Genomic DNA, 14,486 nt, shown 5'->3' with positions numbered 1-14,486 from the left:
ACTAGAGATGGCCCAAAAAAACATTGGAATGTTTGAAAAATTCTTGTTAGGCTATCTTTAGCTATTTCTAAGTCTAAATACTTCATGATCAGTTTGTGATTTGGACATCAGATGCCAAGTGTAATGCTTAGCCAATGTCACCTGAGACCTGTGTCCACTGAAGTTTTACTGTATGTGTGTAGGGTCAAAAGTGATTAAACTGAAGCCCTTGTTAGAGGGGCCCCTGCTTTGAACAATAGCAAATATATATTTGCCATTTTGCTAGTGAGTGTCTGCATTTGTGCAATAAATGAGCTCATGAGTAAACTGAAGAGCAAATAGACTCATCTTTCTCCTGTTTCCTGTCTTCCCATAGATGCAAGCCTCCCCTATCCAGCCCCATTCTAGAACTGCATTCAGAGGACACACTTCAGATGGGCAAGTATCAAGCTAATGCAGAACTGACTCTATCAGTATTTTTGCTTCCCACCCCTTTTTTGAAGATGGGGTTTGTGTTGGGGGTGTGTGTGTGTGTGTTGTTATACAATGTATTGTCAACTGAAGAATGACGAGGTTCATAAATTTGGAAAGGAGAGCTTGCTTTCTCAGAGAGGGTTGCAGCCTGCAGGGAGGCCATTCTAACAGGCTGGGAAGCACAGCTTCCTGCCAGAAGCCAACAACAGATACTTTGAAGGAGGGGCAAAAGGAGGAGGAATTTATGCTCAGTCGGGTGGGCGAACATACATATTTAATGAGCTATAGGAGGAGTCATGAATATTTATGAAGGGACAACTGTGTGCATGTGCAGTTGAGCTTCACACCCTGTCATAGGTTCCATGTACAAAAAAATGGCAGTGTTAGCATGATCCAAGGGTGGAGGTTTTGGCCCTCTGACATCAAAAGGTGAGGCAGAGGACACAAAAACCCGCATCTTTCGGAGACTGGCCAGAACCACTCCCTGTTCTGTGGTCTCTTATCAGGAAGGAATGCTGGTTGACTGTTTTGAAGTGGCCAAAGAGAGGGGCAGCAGTCAGGCAGCTGGATTGGATGATAGCAGCAGTAGAGTCTTCTGAAAGGGTGGTTGCTGTTCAGCCCTTAGGGAAGAACGCCTCCAGGCAGTTAGTAAGCAAGGGGTTTAAGGAGGCATCTGACTTCCTATCCCCACGTGGCCAAGAACTCAGTTTTCAAGGTCACTCTGGGATCCTCTTGGTTCAGGTGGCTGGGGGGCTTAGAATTTTATTTTTAGTCTACAGTAGACTTTTGCGGATACATTTACATTTGTGTTGGGGTTACCATGAAGGAATTTTCAACGACTTTCTGTATGACTCTTCTTAGACGTCCTTAGGTCTCTAATCTTTAGTCTTTCTGTAAAGACCTTGAGTTAGTTGCCAACATTTCAAAAATAAACTTCTCATGAAAAATCTCGATTTCTAGCTTTCCTTGGAAAAAAATCAGAAGACGCGGTAACATTAGGCCATGATTTCCACAAGGCAACAATTAAATAGTGTCTGCCTCGGTTAGAGGAGTTGCCTGTCTTCCAGTTCTGCCCCACCACTCTCTGGTATCTTACACTTGACCTGCTTCACTCAATTCTGTTACCTGCTTGGCCCTGGCAGTCAGTTTTCCCCGTTTTTTCCCTCAACTTTTAATTATGACTGTGTCTTAACAATGGTTTTCCCATTTCTGAGCCTTTCAAATTATGGGTAAATCTCTATCACAATCTTCCGTTATTTTCAGTTTTTGTCTGAGAGAAGTTAAAGGGGTTTATTAGTAATTCAGATCAGAGAACATGCAGAGAGGACAGCCTTCACCAGTGGTCAGCACAGGTAACACTATGGGCATCAGGTGACTAGATGAGCCAGGTCCTTTTATTTCAACAAGTAGGGACACGAGAGGAGGGAAAGTGTTCTCTGAGGCAGGGGTGGCAAGGAGTCTAGGGTTTTTCTAGCCCGCTCCTCCAGATTCTTCCAACCTCTACCCATTACCCAGTTCCAAATCTGCTTCCACATTTTCAGGTACTTAACAGCCACAGCCCCTCTTCTCAACTTCTCAGTACCAGTTTTCTGGTTTAGCTCATTTTGTGCTTCTATAACAGAATACCTGGGGCTGGGTACTTTATAAAAAGAACAGAGACTTAGTAGAGTTCTGGGAAGTTTGAGGTTGAGGGGCCCACATCTGGCAAGGACCTTCTTGCCGTGTCATCCCATGGAGGAAGGTAGAACGGCAAGAAAGCATGACTGTGTGAGAGAGGTGAAGGAGTACCAACTCAGAACCCACTCCCAATCCCAAGATAGTGGTATTAATTCATTCATTGGGACTGAATCACCTCTTAAAGGTCCTACCTTTCAACACTGTTGCATGGGGGATTAAGTTTCTAACACACGAACTTTGGAGGGACACATTCAAACCATAGCACCCGAACACTGGGTATTGTGATTTAAAATTTTTTCTACCAGTCTGGCTGGATGCGGTGGCTCACGCCTGTAATCCCAGCACTTTGGGAGGCCGAGGCAGGTGGATCACCTGAGTCAGGAGTTCAAAACCAACCTGGCCAACATGGTGAAACCCCGTCTCTACTAAAAATACAAAAATTAGCTGGGTGTGGTGGCGGGCGCCTATAATCCCAGCCATTTGGTAAGCTGAGGCAGGAGAATCGCTTGAACCTGGGAGGCGGAGGTTGCAGTGAGCTGAGATCATGCTGCTGCACTCCAGACTGAGTGACAGAGTGAGATGAGAGTCTATCCAAAAGAAAAAATTTCTACCAGTCTGGTAGGCCAAAATGATGCCCTATTATTTTATTTATTTTTCTTTTGTTTTGTTTTGTTTTATTTTATTTATTTTATTTTTTATCTTTATTTTATTTATTTTATTTTATTTATTTTTTTGATATGGAGTCTCCCTCTGTCACCCAGGCTGGAGTGCTGTGGCTCGATCTCGGCTCACTGCAACCTCTGCCTCCCAGGTTCAAGCAATTCTCCTGCCTCAGCCTTCCGAGCAGCTGGGATTACAGGCAAGCGCCACCACAACCGGCTAATTTTTTAAATATTTTTAGCAGAGACGGGTTTCAGCATGTTGGTCAGGCTGGTCTCGAACTCCTAACCTTGTGATCTTCCTGCCTCGGCCTCCCAAAGTCCTGGGATTGCAGGCGTGAGCCACTGCACCCCGCTGATGCCCTATTATTTTAAAAAAATTTATGTAACTTTGAATGCTAGTGAGATGGAGCATCTTTCCTTCGTTTTATTGAACGTTGGGACCTCTTGTAAAGTTTTTCATTTCCTTTTTCCGTTAGTTTGTAGTTTCTTTCCTTTTCAGTTTATAGGAACCCTTCATAACACATAGATGTGTTCTTTGATAAAGGTCTGTTGTCAACTTTTTTTTATTGAACTTTTTTCTCGTTCTTTTACTTATCTTTTAACTTTGTGTCTCGTCGGTAAATTTTTTACTCTGGGTCTTTACAGATTTTTATTTTGCCATCATTCTGGGAAAGGAGAATTTGAATAAAAATGTGAATGAAAATTTGGGCAAAGTGATAGGTGATCTTAAAACCAACAAAAATATTTGTTTAAAAATGACCTTGTTTTATCAAACCTACAAGGCTGTGACAGTAAGAATCACCATTATTTATCAGTAAGAAAGGAAAAGTGCTGACACTTAAGCTGACACATCACCAACTGTTAGATGCATCCTGATTTCAGGAATGTTAAAATGTGAAAGGATGCATCTTAGAATTGATGATGTATTTTTTTAAGCTAAAATCTGCTTAGGGTAAAAAATCAAAAGTGTACGAATGTGAAAAGTCAGAAGGTGTTTTTTTTAAAAAGGAAGGCCGAGTCGATGGTGTCTCACACCTGTAATCCCAGTGCTTCGGGAGGCTGAGGCAGGAGCATTGCTGAGGGCACCTAGTGAGACCCTGTCACAAAAACATTTAAAAAATTAGCTGGGCATGGTGGTGCACGCCTGTAGTTCTAGCTACTTGGGAGGCTGAGGTGGGAGGTTACCTTTAGCCCAGAAGTTGGAGGCTGCAGAGAGCTATGATGGCACCACAGCACTTCATCCTGGGTGACAGAGTGAGACCCTTTCTCTCAAAAGAGTAAAAAAGGGAAATTGGGTTCTGTTACCCCCTTGCTTAAAACTCCCTACCTGGCAGGACCCATGTTGTTCATCAGGCCTCTATGTGCCTCCTGATTTTCTTCCCTCCCTCCCTTGCTCCCTCCCTCCCTCCCTCCCTCGGTCGCTCGCTTCCTTCCTTCCTTCCTTCCTTCCTTCCTTCCTTCCTTCCTTCCTTCCTTCCTCCCTCCCTCCCTCCCTCCCTTCCTCTTTTTTTCTCTGTCTCCTTCCTTCCTTCGTGCCTGCCTGCCTTCCTTCCTGCCTTTCTTCCTTCCTTTTTGAGACAAGGTCTCACTGTTTTTGCTCAGGCTGGAGGACAGTGGTGCGATCGGTCACAGCTTACTGCAGCCTTGAACTCCTGGGCTCAAGTGATCCTCCTGCCTCAGTCTCCCGAGTAGCTGGGATTACAGCTATGTGCTGCCACACCCAGCTGATTTTTATTTTTATTTTTTGGTAAGGGGCTCGCTGTGTTGCTCAGGTTGGTCTCGAACTCCTGGGGTCAAATGATCCTCCCACCTCGACCTCTCAATGTTGGGATTACAGGCGTGAGCACTGCACCTGCTTCTGATTTTCCCTTTGACCACAGTAACTATGATCTAGCCACACAGATACCTTGCTGTTGACTGTGCCAAGCATGTTCTTTCCCTCAGTCCTTTTCATTTCCTCTCTCTTTGCTTGATGGGCTCCTTCTCATCAGCTCAACTGCCATTTCCTCAGAGGGGCCCTCCCTGACTACTAGGTTAAAGACAGACCCCCTCCCTGCTGCCTAATTTCACACTCTTCTCTTTCAGTTTCCTTGTGGTACTAACTGCTCTGTGATACCATCTTGATGACTCATTTATTTAATGATTCACTTTCTCCCTCTTCTACTATGTAAGCTTCCTGAGAACAGGGACTGCTTCTGTCTTGTTCGCCACTGTAACCCCTGCACCAAGAGCAGTATCTAGCGCATAGACAGTGTTGAATGAATACTCACGTGACTGCTTGAATGGATCAATGTGTTTGTGTTTTTGTAATCCACTTCTACTCTGGTGAAATTAGGTAGGCAGAAAGAGAGAAGAACAGCAAGTGGAAAGCATTTCAGAGTGTGAACAGGATTTCAGCTGGGCCCTGAGAAGGCCCTAGGTAGGGAACAGATGATCTCAGCCGGGACACACTGAAGGAAGAGCTGGAAAGGCCAGTGTGGCTGGGGCTTGGGTGGCAGGAGGTACGTGCTTCAAGATTGAGAAAGATCATAAAGCTGGTTGAGAATTTTGGACTCCATTCTAAAGGGAGTTGAAAGCCTGTTACACATGCCCCACAACACCCTGAACTTCTCTGTAGCCACTTGCCCTTGTTCTCTCTCTTTCCCACTGGATTATAAGCCCATGAGGGCAGGGACCATGTCTTCTTGTTCATCAGTTATTCCCAGGACTCGGCTCAGTGCGTCATAAGTATCAGATGGGTAGTCAGACAAACTAACCCTCTGTACAGTCCGGAAATCCGCCTCAGGCTGTCTCCATTTTACCTCTTCTTCTTTTTTTTCTTTTTCTTTTTTTCCAACTAAAGGCTCCTGGGAAAATCTGTGAACCTAAAAGATCACTTTGCAATGCTTAACAACAGTGATAGTCTGTCATAGAAGATACTATGAATGGGATTGATGGGATTCACTACAGATCCAACACATCTCTTTTGAAATGCACCTGGCGGTGGTGGAAGAGATTATTAGTCATATGATACACCAGCACTTGTGTGTGTGTGTGTTTAACTACTGTGTTACATTGTGTAAGTCTTCAGTTTTCTCATGCCTTTTCACCTCATGACCTAATCCCCTCTTAAAAGTGATTAAGACTGGCTTGGTGGCTCACACCTATAATCCCATCACTCTGGGAGGCAGCGGCAGGAGGATCCCTGGAACCCAAGAGTTCAAGACCAGCCTGGGCAACATAGGGAACATAGGGAGACCCCCTTCTTCCCGTCCTCCCTCCCCCCCCCACATCTGTACAAATAAAAAAAAAATTAGCCAGGCATGGTGGTGCACGCCTGTGGTCCCAGCTACACAGGAAGCTGAGGCAGCCTGGCCGGGGGGGGTGCGGGGAGGGTGTCGAGGCTGTAATGAGCCATGATCATGCCACCGCACTGCAACCTGGGTGACACAGTACAGCCCTGTCTCAAAAAAAAAAAAAAAGCTGATTAGGACGATAAAGTATATGAGCTTAACGAGGCAGATAATTAAAGCCGGTATTCATTAGCTTCTGCACTGTAACAAACTGCTGCTTAGCTTGTGGCTTAAAACAACAGCCGTCTATTTAGCTTACAATTCTTTGGGTTGGGTTCATTCAGGTGAAACTTCTCAGCTGGGCTCATTCCAGCACCTGCCTGGATTTAATCACTTGTGGTTGTCTTCACAGAAGACCTCTGCTGTGTAGCAAGCATTGGGCTAGGCCAGGGGGTCCCCACCTTTCTTGCTTCCCAGTAATTTGTCTCAGTAATGTTTTCATAGTATCCCTGAGCCAAAAAACACACTCAGCAATTCTTTTTAATTAGCTAGGTTTAAACAGCCGAAGTATATTTATGTCCTAACAACTTATTAGTCATTTGAAAAAAAAGTACACAGGCCGGGCGCGGTGGCTCAAGCCTGTAATCCCAGCACTTTGGGAGGCCGAGACGGGCGGATCACGAGGTCAGGAGATCGAGACCATCCTGGCTAACACGGTGAAACCCCGTCTCTACTAAAAATACAAAAAAACTAGCCGGGCGAAGTGGCGGGCGCCTGTAGTCCCAGCTACTCCGGAGGCTGAGGCAGGAGAATGGCGTAAACCCGGGAGGCGGAACTTGCAGTGAGCTGAGATCCGGCCACTGCACTCCAGCCTGGGCGACAGAGCGAGACTCCGTCTCAAAAAAAAAAAAAGAAAAAAAAGTACACATACAGTGAAAGAAAAATACCATTTTTACTTCATTCGTAAGCACCCAGAATTGCTTACTGGGATGTGTGCCCCGTAGGGCACTTTACAGCTTCACCTTGGAATCAGATTAGACACCACCCCTGCTCCACATTCACATTGGCACAATACTTACTTTTTTTTTTGAGACGGAGTCTTGCTCTGACATGTCACCCAGGCTGGAGTGCAGTGGTACACACTCAGCTCACTGCAACCTCCGCCTCCTGGGTTCAGGCAATTCTCGTGCCTCAGCCTCTCAAGTAGCTGGGATTACAGGTGTGCGCCACCATGCCTGACTAGTTTTGTATTTTTAGTAGAGGTGGGGTTTTATCGTGTTGGCCAGGCTGGTCTCGAACTGGTCTTGAGCAATTTGCCTGTCTCGGCCTTCCAAAGTGCTGGGATTACAGGCAGGCATGAGCCACCGTGTGCCAGCCTGGTACTTGCCTTTTAACCATAGCAACATCCGAACACTTAGCTTTGCAAGGATACAGAGCAATCTGATGTTGAAACTGTGATGGCCTTGAGCTAGTCGCTTACTTATGCCTGACGGATGTTGAGTAGTATCTCTGTGTTCCCCTGAAAAATTTAAAATATTCCTCTCTGCCCCGGTGAATTTCCCATTCCACCCATGGTACCACAGTATCATCACTTTACCATTTCCTTGAATCCTAACCACAGTCTTCTAAGACTGGCATTGTTCACGTTTTATGATTAAAAGAAAGGTAGTCTTGAGTGATTATGTGACTTTCCCAGAGTCACATGAAATTTTTTTTAGAGACAGGGCCTCATTCTGTTGCCCAGGTTGGAGTACAGTGATGCAGTCACAGCTCAGTGCAGCCTCGACCTCCCAGGCTCAATCCGTTCTCCCGCTTCAGCCTCCCAAGTAGCTGGGACTACAGGCGTGCGTCACCACACCTGGCTAATTTTTGTATATTTTGTAGAGGTAGGGTATCGCCGTGTTGCCCAGGCTGGTCTTGAACTCCTGGACTCAAGCAATCTTCCCGCCTCAGCCTCCCAAAGTGCTGTGGTGACAGGTGTGAGCCACGGTGCCCAGCTTGCTCACATGAGATTTGACATTAGAGCTGTTTGAGACCAAAGCCCATGTAACTGCAAATTCACTCAAAAGCGAGTTTTTATTCTGGATACTATGTTCTGGATAAAAGCCACAGCATGTTAAGTTTCTCTATCAGAGAATAATTGGGACTATTTAGGGATTTTTAACAATTGGATATCAACGAGCGGCCTTTGGGTTTTTGTGTGTAACTTTAATGCGGGGTTTCACAGCCTCGGCACTCTTGACACTTGGGTTGGGTAATTCTGTAGTGTAGGACCGTTCTGTACATTGTAGGATGTTTACCAGCGTCCCTGGCCTCTGCCCACTGGATGCCAATAGCACCCTGTGGTTGTGACAACCAAAAGGTGTCTCCAGACATTGCCACATGTTCCCTATGGCAAAGTTGCCCTGTTGGAGAACCACTGCTTTAATGTAATAATGACCAAGCCTGAGTAGTTAGGATTTTCACAACTGTCTTTTCATTCTGGCTGTGTATAAATTGGTTCTTAAGTTTTTAAACCATATTATGGTCTTACATTTTCAGGGCTTCTCTTCCCTCTTAAGCCTCTTAGAAATCAATCCTCTAAAGTAGTATTGATCACAGAAAGAACTGCTAGTAGCAATACAGAGGTTTTAAATCAATGTTAATTGACTTTCTCAGAGTTGAGTAAGTATGGTCCGTCTTTTTTTGGTGGTTGTTTTTTGAGACAGAGTCTTGCTCTTTCACCCAGGCTGCAGTGAAGTGGTGCGATCTAGGCTCACTGCAACCTCCACCTCCCAGGTTCAAGCGATTCTCCTGCCTCAGCCTCATGAGTAGCTGGGATAACAGGTGCCTACCACCACACCCAGCTAATTTGTGTATTTTTAGCAGGGATGGGGTTTCACCATGTTGGCCAGGATGGTCTTGATCTCCTGACCTCGTGATCTGCCCGCCTCGGCCTCCCAAAGTGTTGAGATTACAGGCATGAGCCACCGCGTCCAGCCACTAGAAATGTCAGTTTCCGCTAGTGGAAGATGTAGTGAATCAGAAATTTGGGGTAGAGCCTATCAATCTGTGGTTTAGCAAGCCACCCAGGTGATTCTGATGACAGCTGAATCCTGAGGATCACTATAGATACCATTTCATCCCACCTCTGCTGGAGTCTTTCAAAGCAAAGGCTGTCATTTTATTTGTAAATACGTTAGTACATAAATTGTCTTTTTTAAAACATAACACAAATGGGCATAAGATTTAGAAAGCAGCCTGCTAATGGGTCCCCATATTTAATAGGCTTACCGTCTGATCTCCTTTTTTTTTTTTTTTTTGAGATGGAGTCTCTCTGTCGCCCAGGCTGGAGTGCAGTGGTGCAATCTTGGCTTACTGCAAGCTCCGCCTCCCAGGTTCGTGCCATTCTCCTGCCTCAGCCTCCAGAGTAGCTGGGACTACAGGCGCCTGCCACCATACCCGGCTAATTTTTTTTTTCTTTTTTTTTTTGTATTTTTAGTAGAGGCAGGGTTTCACTGTGTTAGCCAGGAAGGTCTCAATCTCCTGACCTCGTGATCTGCCCGACTTGGCCTCCCAAAGTGCTGGGATTACAGGCTTGAGCCACCACGCCTGGCTACCCTCTGATCTCTTAATTTCACTCATACTGTCTACTTTAAAGAAATAACTGGACAGGTGCTTCATGACGTATATACAAGGATGCTTGCAATACCTAGATGGGGAAAACTTAGGAATACCACGTCTCATAGTGAGGGATTGGCTAAATAAGTTATATTTTATCCAGTCAGTGGAATGCTATGAAATCATTATACAGAAGGATGTCCCTGATGCTGTTGCTATGTAGGAAAAGCAGTTTTCAAACCACATCTTGGATGGTCCCATTTTCTTTTCTCTATTCAGGGTGTGTGTGTGTGTGTGTGTGCGTGTGTGCACCCACTATGTGCATGAGAGGGAGAATGTGTTTTTGTTGTGTACAATAACTTAAGCACATAGGACAAAAGGCTGAAATGTTACACACCAAAACACGAATAGTTATCTTGGAAGATACGATTTTGGTTAATTTTTACCCTCCTCTAATTTTTTTTTTTTTTTTTTAACGATGCATGTATTTTTTTAGTAGGGAAAAACCATAAGGCTACTATAACTTTGGAAAAGACATATTCATTAAAATTATAGTCTCTGATTGCATTTGCAGATGGACACATACTGGATTCAAAGAGATATGCCGTTATTGGAGCCGATCTCCGAGACCTGTCTGAACTGGAAGAGAAACTAAAGAAATGTAACATGAATACACAGTGAGATTTTTTTTTAAAACCTCTTTTGCATTTGTGATTTTATGCTAATTATGAGATAAGGCCAGTCAGAAGTGTAGCATGATACTCATGTTCTTATTTTTTATTCTGTAAGTTTTATTTCATTGCTACCTAGTTTTCTGAAAAAAAATTCTTTTTTTTTTTTTTTTTTTTTTTTGAGATGTAGTTTTGCTCTTGTTGCCCAGGCTGGAATGCAGTGGCACAATCTCAGCTCACCGCAACCTCCACCTCCCAGGTTCAAGTGATTCTCCTGCCTCAGCCTCCCGAGTAGCTGGGATTACAGGCATGCGCCACCACACCTGGTTAAGTTTGTATTTTTAGTAGAGATGGGGTTTTTCCATGTAGTCAGTCTGGTCTCAAACTCCCAACGTCAGGTGATCCGCCTGCCTTGGCCTCCCAAAGTGTTGAGATTACAGTTGTAAGCCATCACGCCTGGCCTAGTTTTCTGAAAATTTTTAAGCAATACTGTTCTTCAAGTCTGTTTCTACGTCAGAATCACCTGTGTTACTTTGTAAAAATACTGGTGCCTTATTTCATATAAAAGTTTGAGAGAAGATAATTGTATGGATAGAAACATGTTTGTAACATATAAAGAAAAGATTGGCGTCCAGAATATATAAAGAACAACTACTATTAAAAGCCTCATAGAAAAATGGGCAAAGGATAGATTACCAGGCAGTTCAAAGAAGAAACTGAATATCATATGAAACAGGTATTGGGCATCAGTGATAATCAGATGAAATTCTATTTTACTCTCACCAAGTTGGCAAAAATGTAACAGCTGACAATATCAAGTGTTGGCAAGGATGTGGGGGATAGGGAATGATACACCACTGCTGGAAGTGAACTTGGTGCAACCAGAGTGAGGAGCAATCTGAAAGTATTGAGTAACGTTGTAAGTGTGTGTACCATAGGATATAGCAGTTCCACTTTCGTGGTGTCCCTTTGAGAAGATCTTGCATATATGCATAAGGAGAATGTTCCTTGTAGTTCATGAGTCTAGGAACAGAGTCCAGCTGCACAGGTTTGAATCCTGACAGGAACATGCACTAGACCATGACCTTGGATGACTTCACTTCTCTGCATCTGTTTCCTCTTCTGAAAAATGTGAATTATAGGCTGGGCGTGGTGTCTCATGCCTGTAATCCCAGCACTTTGGGAGGCCGAGGTGGGCAGATCACCTGAGGTCAGGAGTTCGAGACCAGCCTGGCCAGCATATTGAAGTCCCATCTCTACTAAAAATACAAAAAATTAGCTGGGCGTGTTGTTGGGCGCCTGGACCCCAGCTACTCAGGAGGCTGAGGCAGGAGAATCATTTGAACCCAGGAGGTGGAGATTGCAGTGAGCCAAGATCATGACATCGCACTGCAGCCTAGACAACAGAGCAAGACTCCATCTCAAAAAAAAAAAAAAAAAGTGAAAATGTGAGTACTAATAGAATCCACCTGTGTTAGCGGTTGAGACTGTTGATAACTGTCAAAGAAGTCTCTGAGGAATGCTCTTCATTTCTGTAGTTTTAATTGTTGCTGATGATTTTGATGGTTCCTCAAAGAGAAGATAAAAATAATTCCTAATCCCAATACTTAGAGATAACCACCTTAATAATTTTATCCCCAAATTTGTAAATATATGTTTTTCTTTAAAATGTGATTATGCTATGTGTATAATTTTGGAACTTTTTGTTTGTTTGGAGACAGGGTCTTACTCTGTCACCCAGGCTGGAGTGCAGTGGCGTGATCTGTGCTTACTGCAACGTGAATCTCCCAGGGTCAAGTGATCCTCCCACCTCAGCTTCCTGAGTAGCTGGGACCACAGGCATGCACCACCACACCCAGTTAATTTTTGTAGAGACAAGGTTTCACCATATTGCCCAGGCATGCTTTGCACTCCTGAGCCCAAACAATCTGCCTGCCTTGGCCTCCCAAAGTGTTGGAATTACAGGCATGTGCCATTGCACCCAGCCAGTTTTGGAACTTCTAAAAGAATCGGCTGGGTGCGGTGGCTCATGCCTGTAATCCCAGCACTTTGGGAGGCTGAGACAGGCAGATCACGAGGTTGAGAGATTGAGACCATCCTGGCCAACATGGAGAAACGTCGTCTCTACTAAAAATACAAAAATTAGCTGGGTGTAGTGGTGTGTGCCTGTAGTCCCAGCTACTTTGGAGGCTGAGGCAGGGGAATTGCTTGAACTCAGGAGACAGAAGTTACAGTGAGCTGAGATCGCGCCATTGCACTCCAGCCTGGTGACAGAATGAGACTCCGTCTCAAAAAAAAAAAAAAAAAATCGAATATATGTGTGTATATGTTCACATATAATCATTTGTTTGTTAGTTTATTCGCTCATTTAGCAAATAATCAAGATTCTGTGAGGTACCGGTACCCACTATAGAGCCATGAACAAAACAGCTTACACATTGTTGTGTGTAAAGAGACATTAAACAGCTAATGACATTTGACTGTTTAGTTACTCCTGGGATATCTGCTTTGAAGAAGTGCAGGGAAGCATCTGATAGGCCACTTGAATCTGGGGACCATGGATAGCTTTTGTATCAATAAACACAGTCCCTGAAACATCATACTTACGAGCTGCATAGTAGTCCATTGGGTAGGGCATACCATGTTCTTTTCAGCCAGTTTCTTGTTGGGCTTAGCTGGATGTTCTGCAGTTTGGGCTGGGCTTAGCTGGATGTTCTTCTGCAGTTTGGGTTGGCCTTACTTAGCTGGAGGTTCTTCTGCAGTTTGGACAGGGCTTAGCTGGATGGTTCTGATTGGGGTTAGGTTTAGCTGATATCCTGGAGTTCAATCATGTGGATAGTGGGCAGGCCAGCTAGGGTCTGGCTGGCTGTCAGTTGGGAGGCCTCCTTCTATTCCACAGATCTTCTCCTCCAAGCAGGCTAGCTTGGGTTCCTTCAGATGGTTCCTTCTCCTCCTATAGCAGGCTAGCTTGGGTTCCTTCAGGTTTCCAAGTGCAGCAAGAGAGCAAGCACCAATGTGCAAGTGACTTTAAAACTTCTTTTTGCATCATGTTTGCTACTGTCCTGTTGACCAAAGCAAAGTTTCATGACCAGCCTAGATTCCAGGGGTAGAAGAATAAACACCTCTCAAATGGGAAAAGCTGTAGTGTTATGTTGGCATGGTGTGATTACACAGCAAGGGAGAACTTGTAGCCGTTTTTACAGTTCAGCACACACACTTAACATGTTTTCATTGCCACACAAATCATTGCTCACTGCTCACCTGTTCACAGTAGAAAGCTCGGATTGTGATGGTATTCCCCATGTATTTCTGCCCTGACTGGGGCTGTGCTCACTCAGGCCTTCTGATTTCCCTGGGGCATGGACTGCCCCACCAGCACTGCAGTACGATTAGAGGGTCCTGACTTGATGATAACAAATTTATGTGCCTTTTTTTCTTCTCTTAAGATTGCCAACACTCCTGATAGCTGAATGTGTGCTGGTTTACATGACTCCAGAGCAGTCCGCAAGCCTCCTGAAGTGGGCAGCCAACAGTTTTGAGGCAGCCATGTTCATAAACTACGAACAGGTAAAAGGAAGCACAGGCGAATTGGATTCTGTACAGGACCCCTGTGGTGGCTTCCCTCTCCCAGCACCCTTCGGATAACTTCCCTCATCCTTTTCCTTCCTCCTCCAGCCTCTCACGTATCTCCTTTATTCATCAACCAGCAATCTTAGTACTCCTGACCTCTTGACCTCCTGCAGACTTTTAGCTAGAGTTATTGGAACTTCTGTCTTAGCCTTTACAAAAGTCTTTCAAGTTCTTATTTTTATCATTACATGTACCGTGGAGTCATAGAACATGAGGAAGGGGATTTTGGCTACCAGCATTTTGGGGTAGCAACTCAGGTACTGTCAGGGACAGGCAGGTGGTACCAGTGGAGGAAGTCAGCCAGGTGTAGTAGTATAGGGTTTGGGGACTGTGGTGAACTGGAGCACCAACGTCCCACCTCATGGGAGTGGCCACTGTCCATTTACAGCCAGTTGTTATCATGTAGGCATGTGAGCCTAGAGCTGCCAGAACTCCTGATTTTTGAAAGAAGTTGGAAATGTGGGATTTTAATGTAAAATATTCTAGTTTCTAAGATTACTGTGTATGATTTACCAGCTGCC

The 14,486-nt window shown here is 44.7% G+C and overlaps 1 protein-coding gene across 3 annotated transcripts in view; it reads left to right on the top strand.

Moving 5' to 3' along the window:
• Nucleotides 1–14,486, top strand: part of LCMT1 (leucine carboxyl methyltransferase 1) — a 70,620-nt gene that overhangs the window by 42,001 nt on the left and 14,133 nt on the right. For all 3 annotated transcript variants that reach the window (XR_004438823.1, XM_033217709.1, XM_033217710.1), the window contains exons 5-7: nucleotides 356–417; nucleotides 10,239–10,341; nucleotides 13,782–13,902. Coding sequence is in view for 2 of the 3 variants with exons in the window: in XM_033217709.1 (XP_033073600.1) it covers nucleotides 356–417; nucleotides 10,239–10,341; nucleotides 13,782–13,902 (286 nt within the window). In the remaining variant the exon portion in view is untranslated. The remainder of the gene's footprint in view (nucleotides 1–355; nucleotides 418–10,238; nucleotides 10,342–13,781; nucleotides 13,903–14,486) is intronic.

Source organism: Trachypithecus francoisi, unplaced genomic scaffold (genome assembly GCF_009764315.1).
Source record: "Trachypithecus francoisi isolate TF-2019V2 unplaced genomic scaffold, Tfra_2.0 Lachesis_group10, whole genome shotgun sequence".
Lineage (NCBI taxonomy): Eukaryota > Metazoa > Chordata > Mammalia > Primates > Cercopithecidae > Trachypithecus > Trachypithecus francoisi.
Note: the sequence above shows the minus strand (reverse complement) of the source record. Positions and strands in the feature narration are given on the sequence as shown.